General features: G+C 59.1%; 1 protein-coding gene across 1 annotated transcript; it reads right to left on the minus strand.

Annotated features, from left to right (window-relative positions):
- Window positions 1-3,550: 3,550 nt before the first annotated feature.
- On the minus strand, window positions 3,551-17,403 carry LOC142440741 (cytosolic phospholipase A2 beta-like). Its single transcript, XM_075543003.1, has 22 exons — window positions 17,312-17,403; window positions 16,974-17,089; window positions 16,547-16,603; window positions 15,611-15,706; window positions 15,381-15,445; window positions 15,000-15,159; window positions 12,544-12,582; window positions 12,005-12,141; window positions 11,781-11,912; window positions 10,332-10,386; window positions 9,917-10,047; window positions 8,997-9,091; window positions 8,721-8,808; window positions 7,789-7,925; window positions 7,281-7,503; window positions 7,040-7,157; window positions 6,653-6,745; window positions 6,413-6,517; window positions 6,074-6,253; window positions 5,584-5,750; window positions 3,868-4,045; window positions 3,551-3,753 (listed from the first exon to the last, which is right to left on the minus strand). The coding sequence occupies exons 1-22, from the start codon at window positions 17,401-17,403 to the stop codon at window positions 3,551-3,553; spliced, it is 2,667 nt and encodes an 888-aa protein (XP_075399118.1).
- Between the last annotated feature and the right edge of the window lie 921 nt (window positions 17,404-18,324).

Here is an 18,324-nt window from a genome sequence, read left to right on the forward strand (position 1 = left end):
CCGCCTCAAACTGCTCTGGTTGAGCTCAAACTGGCAACTTGTGCACAGCTTGAAAGCCAATGGAAGTCGACTTCATGAAGAGAGGGCATTACAAGTTTGACAGGGACTACTGGATCCCCGAACCAGGGCCCTTCAAATCCAAAACAGAGCCCAGCTCCGGGAATCACCCCTGCCCAAGCAACAGTCGAGCTGATAAAGTGAACGCATGGCACCTGTGAGGCACTTGCTTCCCAGAGCAAAGGGGAGCATTTGCCCTCAAAATTCAGGAGGGAGGGAGGGGCCAGGGAGGAGGCAAGAAGAGTGCTGTGTTATATTATGAGGGCTGCAAACAAAATGTGTAGAAATTGTTAAACTGCTCTGCATGTTTCCACTTAAAAGAAAACCCTCTATATTAAAATTCATATATATATGTGCATTATATGTATATATATATATATATATATATATATATATATATTAGTCAAACCCAAGGTCAGAAAAAGGCATGCCCCGGGCTGCTGCTCGTGGCAAGGTCAGTGGTGTGAAACCCATCAGAAAGACACGGCTCGGTTGTCTGCTCCCGTAGTGACAGCCTCAGAGAGCCGCAGGGGCCGTCGTGTGCTGTCCTACAGGGCCTCGATGATAGAAATCGACTCAATGGCAATGATTTGAGTGCTTTGAAGGTCAGAAACTGTAGACAGTGATCTATAAACGTTCTTCTCTCCTGTAAGGTTTCTGTAACACAATCAAAGGAAAACAATCGGTCTGCACTCCAGATCTTCAATGGGACCATTTCCAGGGAGCCTGGCCACACATTGCCAGGCTGTGCCTTCTCAGATCCGCTGGCACTGCTAGGAAGGTTGTGGGCCCTGCAGGGGTGGGGGACTCTCCAGCCTGCTCCCCAGCAATAGAGGCACTAGGCCAAGACTGGAAGAGCCCCAGCGGGGGGAGAGTGGGGAGGTTGAGGCAATCACTGTGCCCTGCTTCTGACACTCTTCATGTGGCTGCTATGGTCACCCTTGACCTCAGGGAAGGCCAAGGGTCACCAGGGCAGAAAACACTTCCTTTTTAAGGTGAGGGCCATACCGGGTCTCAACTCCACTGCTAATTAGCTGTGGTCTCTAGCAAGTAACCCAGTCTCTCGGTGCACCCATTTTCCCCAGTGCTATCTGGAGTCCCCAGAAGGGCCAGTTACAGCGAGGCTGCTTGCAGCTGGGCCAGAACCAGCAGCTGCCCTCATCGTGCCCTGAAGCCAGAAGCCCAGAACTCAAAGGCTGAGCTTTGCTGAAGGTCGTCCGACAGGGCCTCTCAGCTTAAGTAAGCTGTCCCAAGATCCAGGCTGCACAAGTTGCTCCCTGGAACACGTGGTCCGGGCCCCCAATGTGGGCACACAGAAAGCCAGTTCACCTCTCAGGACAGTGGTGGTGTGACTGGATGTGGACACGCCCGCATCGCCCGCTCGGGGCTCCTGGAGCAGGGTCCCCATCTGCTCTGCACCTCCCGCACCAGACGCCCACTGCCCTGGTACTAAGAGAAGCCTCACCCCCACCCGCCAGGGCAATCCATGGTCCCCGGGCAGCTTCTGGACCATGTCACTCCCTTCCCCAGACTTGACGGCTGTCCCACCCACGGGCTCAGCCCTCTGTACTCATGCCTGTCCATGTGTGCATGTGTGTGTGCGGGCGCACCTGTGATAGATGTTCACGTGTTTTTGGTAGATGCGTGTCCATCGGTGTGGTGTGTGTTCATCCAGGTGTGTTTATGGTATACATGCCTGTGGTATGTCCATCCATGTGTGTGTGTCTGTGTGGTGTGCGTCCATGGGCACACACACACATCTGCAGACCCGTGCGATCCTTCAGCTTCCTGCTTCTGGCTGGTCTGCGGAGAAGAGCAGGCCCTCTAAGAACGCCTTGCCTACTGGAGCAGCACGGGGTTAGGGCAGCCTCTCTTGGCATAGTCCCAGCAAGCTTGCCTGGACTTGGCCTCCTGCAACTGTGCGCTTTGGCCTGCCTTCTCCTCTTCCCTCTCCAAACCAACCTCGGCTCATGGGCAGCCTGCTGCCTCCCCGTCCCTTGCTGTCACAGTCCCCTGCAGCTCTCCCAAGGCACAGGCCCCGTCGCCCTCCAAGGGGAGAAGAGAATCTAGTGAGGTGTCAGAAGGTGGAGGCAGAGAAGGCAGGGCAGGGCAAGGCTCTCTCTCTCTCTCTCTCACATGTGCAAGCAGGAGCCCCTGTTCCCCCCTACTCCCACCCCCCAGAATGTGCAGCACCCCTGAGCCCACCACCCTCCACCAGTGGAGACATCCTGGGGCACCATATCCGCTGTAATTACCCACCTCCACGCACTCTCCCATGGGGTCCAGTTCATGAATGGGATGAATGGCTGGGGTGAAGCCTCATCCTGGACACAGGGGTACTGAGCAGTCACTCCTGCCCTGACTCTCACTCTGTGCCCAACCTGGGAGTCACTCAGCCATGCATTGGGGGGAAGGGGGAAGGGGAGTGTCATGGGAATCCACGTGGTTACCAATGCTAGAGGAACGTGGGGTATTGTCAGGGAGGTGGTGGTGGGGCAGGTGTGACCCAGGGACCCAACATTCATTCACTGGGCCTCGCTGCACCTCCACAGGGGTGGGTGGGGCCAGAAGTGACCCTGGGGCTGTAGGTGAGTGGGTGGGCCCAGAAGTGACCCTGGGGCTGTAGGTGAGGACGTGCTCCATCCAGGTCACCACATGGAACCAGTCACAGACTGCCCATGCAGGCTCGCCACAGTCTAGCCAGGCCACCACGCAGCACCCTGGGAATGGGCAGCTCCTGGTAAGAGGCAGCCCTTCCGAGGTCACACCTTCCTAGGCTCTTCCTCAAGGTGCTCTGACCCCCACCCGGCAAAGAGGGCAGCTACTGGCTGGGAGGGTGGGGCAGGGGTGCCCGAAGCAGACACCTCCTACGGGGCTTCTTGCTGGGAAAGGGTGGCACAGCACCAAGAGGCTGGCAACTCTTTGCGGGGCCAGGGAGATGTGTCCTTGTCTTGTTTCCTAAACTGGTCTTTGATGGTGGTACCAAAGGTCTCCCCATTCGTAGCAGCAATGACATCCTCAGACCGTTGGTGGGACGAGTCATATAATGTGTGCAGCCCCCGAGTCCCTGCATACAGCATTCAGAGCAGCAGGGCGGGGGAGCCTGGGACCCTCCCCCCAGTGCCAGCACTCTACACCGGGCCCAGCCACCCCGAACCCCAACCCCACCCCATTTACACCCCGGCTGCCACAGCACCTCTGCACCCCACCTCTCCCGGTGCTTGGAGAAGAGGCCCACTGTGGCCTGCTCCTGGGGCCCAGGGCCCAGGACCAGAGCAGCTGCTGAGCTGTGGCAAGCCCGTAGTCACAGCTTCAGTTCACAGTGCAGATGGCCCTCTGTGAGGTGCTGGCAGCTCCTGCCCCGTCTGGGGTACCAGGGCATACACCCAAGGCTAGGAAGGGTGCTGCTGGGGCCAACCAGGCCCTCCGAGGCCCCAGAACACTGGGGGATGGCTCTCTGAGGCTGAGGCATGGTGTCACTCGGGGCGGGCTGTCAGCGCTGCCTCCTCTTCCGCACGGCCTCGCGCAGGGCAGCCGGCAGCCGCTCCTGGTTGTTGCAGATGTTGTAGTGGGCCAGGCCCAGAAGCTTGTCCAAGTCCTCTTGGCTATAGGTCACTTTTGAGTAGTGGTAGGGGGAGTCAGACGGAGACAGGTTCACCCGGCCGGCCTCCTGCTCCTCGGGTGTCCTAGGGACCCCTGTGCAGAGAGCACATCGTGGGCATGGAGGGGCAGGGTGCTGGGGTGGAGGGCGGGTCTGCTGGGTCGGGGAGGCTGGGACACCAAGAAGGGGGTGGCGGCAAGCTGGCTCACCAGGGGCTGAGTGGTCCCGGAAGGAGTCGTTGACCAGGGGGAAGTGCAGAATGACTGGGGCCTCAGGCCGGCCGGGATCAGAGAACTTGTGGCACTCCCGAGGCTGGCGCTCCTCATCGAGGCTGGGAGAGATGGGCGGGAACGGGATGCCCTTCTCTTGGCACATGCGGCCCACCAGCTGCAGCTGCTGCAGGGGCACAGAGGGCAGGAGAGGGCTAGCCTTGGGCTCCCTTGGTCCTGGACACTGACGTCACATAGGACCAAGCATCAGTCGGAGTGGACAGCCGTGCCGCAGCCCCTCAGAGCTCCACCAAACGGACTGTAGCCATCACTGAGGCCAGCCATGAAGGGCACACACCTCTCACTAAATTAACACAGAAACTAAACGCTGAGGTGTCGACGGCCTGCAACCAGCCGGGGTGCAGGTGCAGCCAACCAGATTCACCATCACATCCTCTCCCCATTGCGGAGAAAGCCCCCTGATGGAGCGTGAATGAAACCCCAGTTCTTTTCACAGGGAGTGCTGGTGGTGAAGCAGTTATGTGCTGGGCGAGGTTCTGCAGGTTCAGCACTGGGAAACCACCCGCTGCTCCATGGAGAGAGGGCCGAGCACCACGTTCCTGAACTTGTGCCTCCACGTTGGTAGCCACAGACTCTCCCTTAACAGCCATGCTGCCTTCAAGTGAGCACATGGCTGGTCTGATCTCCCTACAGAGGCAGACATCCTCTGGCTCTCTCTTCCTGCTGTCGCCCAGCCCCCCTCTCAGCTTCCCCCAATGCAGCTGTTAGGCTTCCTCACTTGTGAACTCAGCATTACTGTCGATCCCACCCACCTTGTGACGTATGTAACTACTGAGTATGCATGTCTTAAGGCTACCTGTAACTACCCCAAGATAATACAGATGCTCTCTCTTCCCCCACTTCCTCGTGGTCCATCAAGAGGAGCTGAGGTGAGCATGCTATCATAAAACGTGCCTGACTCCTTTATTGTACTCTCGCTCCCCTATCTCTCCTAGCCTCTATGACTTTACTAGACCTTTACTATTTTATCGCCATACAATTGTGCCTACTGACCCATTGGTTGTTAGAGGCTGATTTCCTGTGCAAACTGCTCTGTGGGCATTTTTACTCCCGTAAGCAGTTCGATCTCAGAAACACACCAAGATGGACCCGGTGAGTCAGCATGGACTCCATGGTGGGGATCCTGGTTTGGTTCTTTTGACATGGTGTGGTGGTTAGATATTATGTCCACTTGGACCTGCGTGAAAGTGCAGGGGTGGAGTCCCACCTGTCACTCAGGTGGAAGCCTGGTGATCCCTCCTTGGAAGGAAGGGGAGATGCTATGAGCCTCTTCCTCCTCGCTGAGATTCTGTCTCCAGAGACGGCCCCATGGGGCCACCAGCCTGGAGAGCCGCCGACTCGGCCATGTTCATGCCAGCCTGGGCATTATCTGCCTGCAGCTACACAGAGGCTGAGGAAGGTTCTGACTAGCATGGTCTTGAATCACACTGGGCTGGGATGCCTTGCTGATCTAAAATGACTTCTTGATCTAAAGCTCTTTCTTTCTACACAGAGGAGTGTTGCTGCTTTTGTTTCTCTGGACAGCTCAGCCCATAGCATGTGGGTCCCTGTCTCGTAGGGTTGGGAGGAAGCCAGCAAGGCACACACTGTGAAGCCGCCCTAGCATCCTCGGGTGCCACTCATCAGCTCCCCCACCTGAAAGGCGGCATTTAAGTTGTAGTCCAGCGACAGGATGAGGTCCACGTCCCGGGTGGGCTGCAGGAGGGGCGGGCAGCTGGTGTTGACAAAGTAGCCCACGTCCAGCAGGCACAGACGGGGCTCCCCAGGGGTCAGCTGGTTAGGGAGTCCATCCAGTTTGGTGTCTGGAGAGGTGGGCGGGGTGGGAGGGCAACCTTGAGCACGGGTGCTGAGGACACCACGCTTGCTCCCCTGGTCAGTGGCAGTCACTGGCTGCTCCTGGAAAAAGACTCCACCCTCAGGCCCCACCCACCTGACCCCAGCCCTGAAGCAACCTCCAGCCCCAGCTGAAGGAGAAAGCAGGAAACTCTACTTCCCACATCCCGTGGGGCCACACATGGAAGGCCTGGAGCCAAGGGGTGAGGTGAGGGGCCCAGGAGGGGCCTAGAGCCAAGGCCCACAGCTCTGGGAAGACATCAGGGGGCTGGGCCCCGGTGGGAGAAGCTACCTTTCCAGGAGGAGAAGTGAGGGTGCTGGAAATAGTCTTTGTGGAACTGGAGACCACGCAGAAAGTTGTGGGTTGTCTGGGCAAGCGGGCGCCACGTCAGGAGGCCAGAGAACAACTCCCCGATCCTCCCAGCCAGGCTGGGTGGCACTTCCATCTTCAGCACTGGGACCTGCTCCTTGTCTGCACAGCCAGGGAGTGGGGCGTGGGTGCTAGCCCAGTCTGAGGGCAGTGACCCCGGAGAGGGAAAGAGCTGAGACCAGTGCCCCCACCACCACACACACACAGAGCTGGGAGTCACATGCCCACCCCCAGCAACAGCCCCGGAGCCTGGGCACCTACCCAAGCTGGTCAGGGTCTGAGCCCAGCGATCCCAGAATGGACTGGGCTCCGAGGACCAGTATAAGCTGTCTTGGAGGCTGGCTGCATATAGGTTGGTCCAGATACCTGGGAGCGCAGACACAAGGGGACGAGAGCCCCCATTCTTGTCACAGCCTGACCCTTCCCTTCTGCCCGCCTCAGTGATGGGGCTCCCCCAGAAACAACCTCCCCTCCCCCATTCTCTCTCCAAGACCCCCTCACCTTCCAGGAAGCAGATGCGGGACTCAGGCATCCTCTTCATCAGCCGCCCCATGAAGAACTCGGAGCCGAAGAGCTCGGAGGGGATGAAGGCACCTTACTTGGAGAAACCGAGCTCGTAGGGGGAGAAATCACACCACTCTGCGGTGGGAAGGGACCGCTGTTGGCCACCACCCTCCTGCCCACCCGAACCCACGCAGGGCAGCCACAAAGGACGGGGCGACTCCCCTCCAGTCCAAGTGACTCTGGGGTCATGGGTGTCTGGATTCACTCGGGTCCCGGACCAGAGTGTAATGAGAAGGGCATGAAAAACTGCCTCCCCACACCATCCCAACCACCCCTGCCCCGACCCCTGGCCGCCCGGGGCCTCAACCAGCTGCCTCGACCTGCCTCCAAATTCAAAGGTGGACAGGCCGTGCCCCTTAGTGTTGAGGGCATAGTACATGGGGAGAGGTTTCTGGCCGTGCCTCAGAGCCTGTCGCTGCTCCGAGAGCTTGTGGACATCAGGCTGTAGGGAGATAACTCCGTGTAAACCCATTGCTGCCTGGTCTCTGGAGATCTCCCCTCGCCCTGCTACCCAGCAGGGCTGCCTCCAGGTCCAGGCCCGTCCCCATGGGCCGCCCTTCTGTACCCCATCATGTCGCATGGCCTCATTGATGAGGTCCCAGAGGTTGGTGAAGCAGGCCGGGTGTCCCAGGCGAGCGCGCTCCTCCAGCTCCTGGTAGTACCATTGCAGCTGGCTGGGAGCCAACACGCCCAGCTTGTTCTTGGTCACCTGCGTCTTCAGCAGTACGGTGGCGCCCCCCAGGTCCTTCTGCGACCACTCTGGATCCTTGTAGAGGTTTTCTAAGGTCCTAGGCAAAGCCAGAGGTCGGGGGCAGACAGGTTCCTCTAAGAGTCCCCCGAGACCTCACACCCCTTCGGACCTTCTCTCCCAGGGCAGCAGCCCGCAGGTGCCTTCCAGCTCCATGGAGACAGCCGAAGCCCATGGGGCACCTTGGGCATATCGCACCTGCCACCTGCCTTCTCGCAGACCTTCCAATCTAGTCAGGGAGGCCAAGGGGGTACTGAAGAAGCCTTATCACAGGCACCCCTGCCTCTGCCCACTCACCCCCAGATCCCACACTCAGCCTGCTCACCAAGTGGAGCCCGAGGCCCCTGTGATGTAGAAGACGCAGTCCAAGAGGCCCAGCTCCCTGAGGCCGGTCAGCTGCCCATACAGGGAAGTCATTGCCCGGACCCCTCCACCAGTAGCCATGATTGCCACCACTGGGACCTGGAAGGGCAGAGTACAGCTGGGCTCAAGGGAGGCCCTGCGGGGACTTCCAGTTGGTGGAGGGGAGGTCAGGGTGCGCCGGGCAGTAAAAACCACAGGAGGAGAACACAGCAAGTCAAGTGGCCACTCAGTCCCCTGCCCCTGGCCCCACCACCAAGTTAGCGTAGGTCAGAGTCTGGTGGGGACCCATGGAGCAGGTCTGAGTCAGAGCAGCTGAGGAGAGTCATGTCAGGATAACCTCCTTCAGCAGGGTGGGTCCTTTCGGGTTTTGAAAACTCCAGGGAGCGTACAGGCCACAGGCCTTATCTCCCCATCCCCAGCCTGGGGAGTACGGCGGTCACTTCTTAAAAGACACAGGCTCACCTCAAAACCCCTAAATCAACGTCCCTCTCCCCTTGCAAGGAGCTCATTTCCTTAGGAGCCAGCCCAACCAGCAGAGAGGCCTGGCCAGATGTCCACCGAGTTGTCTGAGAGGCCCAGTCTTAAAATCAGCTCCAGGTCACGGGCCAACGCCCAGAGAAGGGTAGCTACCCCTGGTGGGGCCCGTGGTTCTGACACTGCTCAGCCGCATCGGGCCCAAGATAACATCAAGAAAGCTCCGGGAAGTACAAGGGGGGTAGGTGGGCAGACGAGAGGCAAATACAAGTCCGCCTTACAACCAACCCTGGTCGGGCAATGGAAGTGTGGAGGCCCACTCAGCTCAACACTCGGCCTGAGACCCCCACACTCCTGCCCAGCCCGACAGACCTCGTCCTCCTGTAGGTCTCCCTCCAGCTGCAGGGCCTGCTGCAGGGCCTTGGCCACCACCTGCTTCTTCCTGCTCAGGAAGGCCTGCTCCTCAGCACACAGCTCGAAGCCCAGGTGCACGGCCAGCTCCCCTGGTCTGGGGGTGGGGTGGGGGGATGGACGGACAGTGAGGCAGTGCTCATCCTCGTCAGAAAAGAGGACACTGGGCCCATCTCCCTGCAAGATCCACGTCCATCTCTTCTCTCCCTTCAGCCTGCGTGCTGAAGCTTGGAGAGTGAGAGGGGGATGGTGGGCCCAGAGCCACACCAACACACCCGGCATGACAGCAAGGCCAGCCGGCAGATGAGGGTGTCCCTGTGGCCAAAGGTGGCCCTGAGTCTCAGCTTCTCCCTCCCCTGCAATGCTGGACCAGGGCTACACTGGGGAGGGGGCACGGGGGCTGAGAAGGAACAAAGGCCTTTAAGTTGGGGCTGCTTATGCTCCTAGACACCGAGGGCCAGCAAAAGTTCTTGAAGGCCCAGCCACGTTGCTTCCACCCAAAAGGTTGCTTCCTTCTGGTCTTTGTGCTCCTCAAACCAGGCGTGTTACTCTCCTCAGCCCCCACCTCTCTCCCACCCAGTGAGGCCACACGCAGACTACAAGGCTGAGGAAGGACCCTCTCTGCTCTGAGCACCTTCCCAAGACTGGGAGCTCCCTGCTGCAGCCACCCGCTTGCTTTCGGTCCTCCAGGCCACCCAGCTGCACGTAGCGCCCACCCTCCCCCGGCTGCTCTCCCCCAGCCCAGCCTCTCACCTGTCTTCTTTTCTCAGCTCCACCTTCATCAGAGGCTCCTGCAAACCAGCAAAACACCACTCAGAAAGGCTGGCACCTCCACCCCAACTTCGGCCCTGGGATGCCCCAGTCATCTCCACAGGGATGCACCCCCACAGCCCAGCCCAGGGGCTTGGCCCAAAAGAAAAGGGAGAGAAGGAGTCACCCCCTGCCCCCACCCCCGCACTGGCCTGAGGCCCTGTCCCTCCCCCACATCAAGGTCTCTTCCTCTGAGTGAAGAGTACCTGGGACGTAGGGAAGACCAGCCTCACGAGCTGGTCTGATGGCAGGGCCCTGAGTGGCACCTTCAGTTGCTCCTGGGGGGCGTTCTGCAAGGGGACTAAAACTGTACACTTACCCGAGTCTCAGAGCAGGGGTACCACCCGGCCCTGTGGGCCTGAATTCCAGGGGGTCAGTGGGGGGGGGCACCCTACCTGCAGGTGGATACTCAGCTCCTGCTCCCAGCAGGTGGGGAAGTGGAAGCGGAAGGAGTCACTGCCTACGGTGGCCTCCTGAGATCCCTCGTAGGATCCGGGCACCACAAGCTGAACTTTTCCCTTTGACTCTGGAGAAAGGAACCGAGGTAGGGGTGGGAGGGGGTTCCCTGCCCGTGAGGTGTCTCCCGCCCCTGTGGCTGGCAGAGGATGGGAGGAGTTACCCCTAGCCCAGCCCCCTCGGAGCAGGGTCATGGGAAAAGACCAGGTCTTGGTAATCCCGGGCAGTTTCACCCCCAGCCCCTAGCCTTCGGAGGCTAAAGGTGGCTGGCAGCTTCTTACAGGATGGGCAGCTGAGGAAGGGGGAAGACATAGGCTGAGGGCCAGGGCTGTCATGGTGACCTGGGAGACTCACCCTTCTGGTCCCCAGCCTCCTTCAGCCGCACATGCAAGCGGGAAAGCTCACGGGCCTGTGTTGGGAAGAGAAGATTCATATGCCGCCCCTCCCACGCAAGGATACCTCACCACTACCCTTTCCCCTACAGCCGGCGGTTCCTGCTCCTCAGTCCCATGTCCTCTGGAAATCATAGCCCCTCCCACTTTGCTCTTTCCTGGTCCAGACAGACTTGCAGCCAGGAGGGCAGGTGAGCAGATGGCCTGAGGGAGGGTGTGTCACTCACCACTACAATCCCAAAGCACTACTATGATCCCAAATCACTACTGTGATCATAAAGCACTACTATGATCCCAAAGCACTACTATGATCCCAAAGCACTACTATGATCATAAAGCACTATTATGATCACAAATCACTACTATGATCCCAAAGCACTACTATGATCACAAAGCACTACTATGATCCCAAATCACTACTATGATCACAAAGCACTACTATGATCACAAAGCACTACTATGACCCCAAAGCACTACTATGATCCCGAAACACTACTATGATTCCAAAACACTACTATGATCACACAGCACTACTATGATCCCGAATCACTACTATGATCCCGAATTAGTACCATGATCCTAAGTCACCATTACCATCCCAAGTCACCACTATGATCCCGAATCACTACTATGATCCTGAATCAATCACTACAATGATCTGACTCACCACTAGGACACCGTTGCTGGTGAGCTGCTCCGCACAGTCTGTCCTGGGAAAAGCCATGAGCGGGGGTCAGGTTCTTGCCCCCAAGGAAGCCTAGGCAGTCCTTCCAACCACAGAGGGTCCCCGGGGAAGGACACCAGCCCTGAGCGCACGAGGCTCTCTCCTTCCAGAAGGGACAGATTTGACCCAGAGCCCCTCTCCCTACCTCGCAACCCCCAACTCCCCTGACCCCCGCAACCCCCAACTCACACACTCCGCAGGCGGAATTCAACGTCAAACCGCTCCCCACCCTGAAAAAGCAAGTTATAAAGGTAAGACGTGTGCATGTATGTGGGCATGCATGTGAGTGGTTGTGTGCACATGTGAGTGTGTGTGCATGTGTATCCACATGGCTGTGCATGTGTGAGTGTGACAGTGGTTGAGTGTGTGTGCTTGCGTGTGAGTGTACCTGTGTATGTGTGTGAGGCTGCGTGTGGGTGTGAATGTGAGTGTGAGTGTGTGTGTCAGTGTGGGTATGTGCAGATTCCAACCCAGATGCCAGCCAGGGGTGCCAATGCGGGGAGGGCTGCTGTCCATAATGTGGCCCTGAGGAGGGGGCCGCTCCTCGGGAAGCAGGTCCTGGTTGACAAGGGCCTCGGGCACCAGGGAAACCTGACCTCATGGTCTGTAAACAAGTTCTTTGAAGAGGGGCATTTAAGCAGCATCCCGTTGGTGGTACCGAGGGTGGCCGCCCATGTGGAGTCTTGCCTGCAGGCTCAGCAAGAAGCTCTGGCGCCGGAACTCCCCAGGCAGCAGAGTGCCCCCGTCAAACAGCACTGAGAGCATGGGGACGTCGCTGGTCAGCAGGTCCTGGTCAAAGACTTTCAGCTCCACCATGTTCTGGAAGGGGAGCAGCGGGACAGGGCCATGGGGTGGGGGGTGGGGTGGGGGTGGCGCTGGGGGTACGCAGGGCTGGGCTGAGGCAGGCCCACCTTGATCTGGCTGTGCACCTGGAAGTGGAAGCTCTGGTTCCAGACAGGGTTTCTGCAGTTGTTGACCGTGCACGTCTGGAGCTGGTGGTTGCAGGCCGTGGGCAGCCACAGGGTCACATAGAAGTCACGGTGGGTCACTTGGAGGAGAAGAAATGAGGGCCAATTCTCCCCCAAGCCACGCAGAGTTCACCACCAGAGGGATCCCTGGGGACGCACCAAGCCCCACCCTCCATCACCAGCCCTTGCCCATCACTCTTTGCAGCCCCTCCTCCCAGGACCTCGCAGGCCCAGCCCTCCTGCCACCTCCCACCGTCCCTGCCCTGCTCCAATTGCAACCTCAGTTCCCTTCTCCTCTCTCGGTCAACTCACCCACGTCCCTGGCAGGCAGGCTGTGGGCCTGCAGCACACGAATGGTGAGCAGGCAGGTCCCGGGCAACTTGGCCTGCAGAGCAGCGGGGAGGGGACAAGCTTGCTGTGGGATGACATGACCAAAGGCCGCAGGCGATGGAAGGGAGGTTGGGGCACCTGTGAGGGCTCACCCTGCACCAACAGGGCCAAGGCCACCCAGAACCCCGAGTCTAGAAGAGACAGGGCACGTCCATAGGAACTTACACAATGCCCATGACAGGTCTGTCCCAAGGGCTATCCATACATTAACTCAGCCGACTACTACGCTGCCTCACGAGGAGGCGGAGGCATGGAGAGGTGACCCAGCAACTGGCCGGAGACCCAGAGGCAGGATCGCTGTGCTCTCCGCTTCCCTCTCCTGGAACCAGCAGGCTCCTATCTTGCCACCTGTCTGCCCCAGCCCATGCCCTTGCTTACAAAGCTCTGGGTGGGCATACAGAAGGGCATGGAGGGAGCGGCCTGCTAGGACTAAGCTCCTGCTTGCTCACTCGCTCCTCCCTGTGCATCCCACCCCTGGTCAAAGGCAGTTCTGGAAGCCACCTCTGTGCTGGGGCAGGTGGGAGATTACCAGGCCAGGCAGCCCATGGGCGCAAAGCCCTGCGCCCTCCAGGTTCTCCGAGGGCAGAGGAACAAAGGACCCCAGGACTCCATCCCAAACCACCCCGGGCTCTGGGCTGAAGCCCTGCCAGGTGCGCTGGGGCCAGGGAGCGTGTGTCAGCACACCCTTTCACTGGCCTCCCAGCTGTCGTTGGAAGTCCCAGCTGCATGCACCCAGGGGTTCCTGGCAGAGAAAGAACCCGGGAAAGTCACCCATCTCATCATTCTCAGGCCCCGACAGCCCAGGCAACTGACTCAGAGGGAGCAGGGGAGCAGCCAGGAGCCTCTCCCTGCCTAGAAGCTCTGTGGATCCGCAGCCCAGCCATGCCCCTACCCAAAGCTGGCAAACACGCCCCCTACACCTGAAGACCACCGTGGCCACAGCCCTCCAGAGAAACCATTAGCCATGACTCAGGTGGGGAGGAAGGGTCAGAGTGGGCTCCAGTGCCATGCCAGTCTTACCAGAGCCATGAGGCTGGGGGTCCCACGCGGGGCGAGCAAAGGCAGCAGTAGCCACTGGGCCGAGGACTATGGGGTTTTAAGCCAAAATCCAAGTATGTCCCAACTGGCCTCCCTAGCCCCTCCCACCTGCATCTTCCGCTCCGCCCAAGCTCCACACCCTGCCCAAGAAATGTGGCACCTCAGCCTATACTGGGGCTACTGACACCCACCCATGGGCTCAAGGTCCCCCACCCCTGCTGGGTTCCTGGAAAACCCACTGCCCCCAGCAGACACCACCTGGGCCTGCCCAGCTGGGTCCTGCTTCCAGGACAGCTCACCAACCACCCGTGTGAGCAGGACAGGAAGGTATGGTTGGAGGGGCCACAAGTCTGGGCAGCCGCCAGAGGTAGGGCAAGGGCAGAGTCCCCACCAACAAGGCTTGTAGCAACATCCAGGTACCAGAAGGACAGGAATGCCCAGTCTCCACTGAAGCAGACCCGGAGGAGGGGTGTATCCGGAGCCTATCATCACAGCAGGGGAGTGGCTGTTACTAAAAACAGCTCTTCAAAGCCAGGGCCTGGGCCACCTGGGTCCCCAGAGATGGTCAGGACTGGAGCTCCAGGTGGGCACCCAGGGGAAGGGGGCTCATCTCCCCTTTTGTGGGGGCAGCATGAGAAAGCCAGTTCCTTCTGCAGAGGAGCAGCCCAGGGGTGGGGGTGGGGCAGTTTCTTTAACCCTGGTCCCTGTGCTGGTTAGGAGACACAGGCTCGTCCCCAGGCCACCAACCCCATCGCGAAGCAAACCAGAGTCCCAGTCAATGAGCCCTGGCAGAGAGTTAAAACAGGGTTGGCCTGCCGGCCAGACCGGAGTACAAGCTGTGGTCCCTGGACAGACAGGGAGCTAGCTCCTCTCTCTGACGTTTCCATTTGAACCCTCCCTGCCCTCCTGGAGACACAGAAAGCCACAAGGGGCAGGTACCACATGGAGCCTCCCCGGCTTTATTGAGCATGTCTTTCGAGCGAGCGAGCGGGCCCTTACAGAAACCCTCTCCAGGCCCCAGGGCAGCCAGAAAGGTAGGGACCATCATTATGTCCACTTCACAGCTTTACAGAGGAGGGAGGACGCCGCAGCTGGCCTCCACCCACGGGGCTGCTTCACCTGCGTGGCAGCTTTCTGGGAACCCTGACCTAGACACCTGCCTGGCACTTCCTGGTCCTCCTCCTATCACCCACGATAGTCTCTAGGATCCGTCCCAACCCAAACGGGGTTCTGGGTAAGACAGATTGCAGGGTGTCTCTGTGGGGGCCTATCTGGGGAGGAGCCAGAGTGCCCCCTGAGCTGTGGGAGGGCACGTTCCCTGGGGGCTCCACTAGTCCAGGCCTGAGGCCTTGGTGAGGGTGTCGAGCAGTTGGAAGTAACTGTACTTGAGGTCATACTCCATGTCGTACCAGAAGTTCACTGTGGGGAGAGCAAGCACAGGAGTGGGTGGCCCAGCTCTGACCCAGAGCCTCCCCAGCCCACCCGCTGGCCGAGGCCAGCAGCTCCTCACCAGCAATGCAGCCCTGGGACTGCTGCACGTGGTGGAACCACAAGGCCGGCAGGTAGAGCATCTCGCCGGCCTGCATGGTGCAGCGGAGGGCCTGGGCCCCACGGTACTGTGGGTACCGGGACAGATCTGGTGTCAAGGGATCCAGTGGAAGCCAGGGCACCTGGGGACGGAGCAGGACCGGGGAACTCGGCCTTTGGCCTTGCCAACGGTAAGGGCCAAAGGTCCCGCTCCATCCGCCCTGGGAAGCCAGCCCCAGAAGGTGGGACCTTACGGAGGAAGGGGCCACCTTCCCAGGACTTTTGGGGCCCACTTGCTCCTCAGAGATGGATGAGCTTGCCCCTCCCTGAGGCCCAGGGCCAAGATGGACACCTTCTACATTGCCTCTTCATCCAACACCTCAAAGGTGCCCGCCTCAGTGAGTCGGTAGGTTGCTGGGGTGTACAGCTCTGATGCCAGAGAAAAAGGGGGAGCTCAGCAAAGAGTGCTCCCAGCCCCTCACACCTCCTCCCAGCCTCTCCTGTTGGCTGCCTGGCCCCAGGGACACAGGCAGGGAAGCCTCGCTACCCTTCCTCTGGTTTGGGGCCCATGCGTAAGGCAGGTCCCAGCCCTACCATAGGGGATGAAGGGTCGATCGCTGGGCGGGTGAAACAGGAAATGTTTCTCTCCAGAGAGGACACAGTAGAGGTTTTCGTAGTGGTCCTTGTGCACTGCCAACACAAAGAAGGTCCTGGGCAGATTTGGCGGAGCAGGGCACATGAGAGGCAGAACCTGCCCACCCAGAGCCTTGCGCCTCAAGACAGCCAGGGGTGTAAAAACGAGAAAGTCCTGCGAATAAAGATTTCAACCTTCCATCCAAAGTGTCCCCTGATGTCTCCTTGACGCCCAGTACTAGTTCAACTTAGCCAGTAAAGGATCTCCATCCCTCTGCCATGAGCATGGTGCTCTTTTAAACTCCATCCGGGCTCAGACTGAAAACAGCCTCTTCAATGAACAGCCAGGATCCTGGAGGACAATGAATTTATAAGGGGGGAGGGGGAATCCCATTATTTTCTACACAGTTTCTGAAGCCCCCTCATTTTCCTCAGGGAGAAGAACTCGGGAAGGGAGGGTGAGAACGTTTGAACCAACTAGAGGGACTGAATCAATGTCACTGAGCTATCAGCGTAGAAGCTTGGTGTGTGCTTTTGCTCTGTGTATTCTCAACGACATAGTCAAACCAGACTCCAGGAGATGCCCAGGGGGGGTCTGGGGTGGAGGGCATTCCAGATCCCAGCCACCAGGGACTTGGCACTCACCACACGCCCCATGCGGGTCATCTCTCGAAAGAGGTAAATATCCACGCATAGGGTTCTCCCAAGTTCACCTCCGGGGCCAACGTGCCCTCTGAGAGATGTCTAGTGCGCCCCCACACCAAAGTCATCCCACCCACCACGCTGCAACGCCGTTCCTCCTCTGTTCGCAGAATTGTAGACCGACCCTCCAGGCCAGCCTCCCACCCTTGGCCCCATCCTGGCTCCTCCCTGTCCCTGCATCCCAGAGACACCTACAGGACGTCACTGCGGCCGCCTCCCCCAGCCAGAAGTTCACCGCGTCTGGCATCTTCCCTGCAGGACAGAGGAGGAGAGTTAGGAGTGGTTGTCCCCTGCAGGTCGGGTCTGGGATAACACCCAACAGGATGTGGGCAGGGGTACTGCATGCGAGCGAGGGGCATCCCAGGGAAAAGTGGCGAAGAGGCCATGGTTTGGAGGGCTTGGGGAGTGGGCCCAGCCCCCCACAGGCAAAAGTTAGAGCACTAATCCTTTGCAGTCGGTCAACAGTCAAGGCTTCCAGGGCGGCAGGGCCTGACCCTGGCCATGGGGTGGTGGGTGTGGGCCAAGAAAATCAATGTCACCGAGCTGTCAGTGTAGAAGCTTGGTGTGTGCTTCTGCTGTGTATTCTCAACGACTGCCCTCTGCCCCAGTCGCCCCCTCTCACCCAGAGCCTCGGAGGCCCAGGGCACGTGGGGCTCCAAGTCGGGCAGCAGCTGGGGCAGCTCGGTAAGCAGGTTAGAGCACTGCTTCTGCACGTAGAGCACGCCAGGGTGCCGGGCCCTGCCCTCCAGGACGTCCAACACACCTCAGAGGGGCAGCAGGCGCTCGGCTGTCATCACGAAGTGGTCTCCGCGCACGGAATCAGCATAGCCATCTGTGGTCACCGCTACGCTCACCTCCGTGGCACCCACCGTGGCCCTAGGGGAAGGGACTCTAAGAGCATGCCCACATGCCACAAGACAGCTCGCCCATCACCCTAGCCCAGCCCAGGGCTGCACCCACCTCAGATAGGGGAGCGACCACTTCTGCAGGGCATTGCGCACGATGCAGTGCCTGCTGGGGCAGACCCAGTCCCGGTAGAAGTGCAGTGGCATCGGGGCCTCATCCAGGTAGGGCACGGTTGGAGGCACGCCAAGCTCTTAAGTGGGGTGGGAGGTAGATGTTGACATAAACAGCACCCAGCCACTTACGGATGAGATGCCCTCTCTGGGCAGGCCACAGGGTATCACTGGGCAGTGCTCACTGGGGAGGGACCAAGAGACTCTGGACCACCAGAAATAGAAGGGGATTTTCAAGGAGGAGGCTGCCGCACGCCTACTCCAGGAGGGGCCACACAGCCCAAGAGCAGGTGAGCAACATACTCTGGTGTCAACTTGTGGAGGGGTGGAGTCTAAGCTGTCATTCAGGTTGCAGCTTGATGACCTCATTTGGAGGTGCCCACAGAAATCAATAGCTCCCTTCCTGTGAGACATTCCTGCTGACAAGACACACAGAGCTACACTAGAGCCCTGGAGCCGCAGGGCTCACTTGGAGACCCCTGCTAGCGCTGGGATGCCTCCACCACCACTGGGTCCACAAGGCTTTCCACCCACTGGCCTGTGATCTTCCTGCATCAGCATCATTGCTTGTGTTTCATGAGTAGGAAGAGGGATTTATAGACTGGTATCAGACATATGGGCTAGTATCAGACTTAAGGACTTGATCTGGACTGGGCTGGGATGTTTTCATAATGTACAATTTTTCTTTGATATAAAGTTCTCTTTTAAAACACATATAAGTGGCTATGAATTTGTTTCTCTGGTCAACTGGGGCTAACACAGCGGGACTCCTGCTTGGCCCAAACCCCAGTCCTCCCTGGGGCCAGACCCTTGGTTAGCTTCCCTAGCTGCGGTGGTGGACCTCTAGCGAAGTATAGAAAAGCAGCCTCAGGCACCACGCAGGGAGCTCCCCGTGGCTGGGGGCAGTAAGATGAAGGAAGAATGCCTTCTAACTGCGAATATTCACTGAATATTTTG

The sequence above is a fragment of the Tenrec ecaudatus genome, chromosome 1 (genome assembly GCF_050624435.1).
Source record: "Tenrec ecaudatus isolate mTenEca1 chromosome 1, mTenEca1.hap1, whole genome shotgun sequence".
Lineage (NCBI taxonomy): Eukaryota > Metazoa > Chordata > Mammalia > Afrosoricida > Tenrecidae > Tenrec > Tenrec ecaudatus.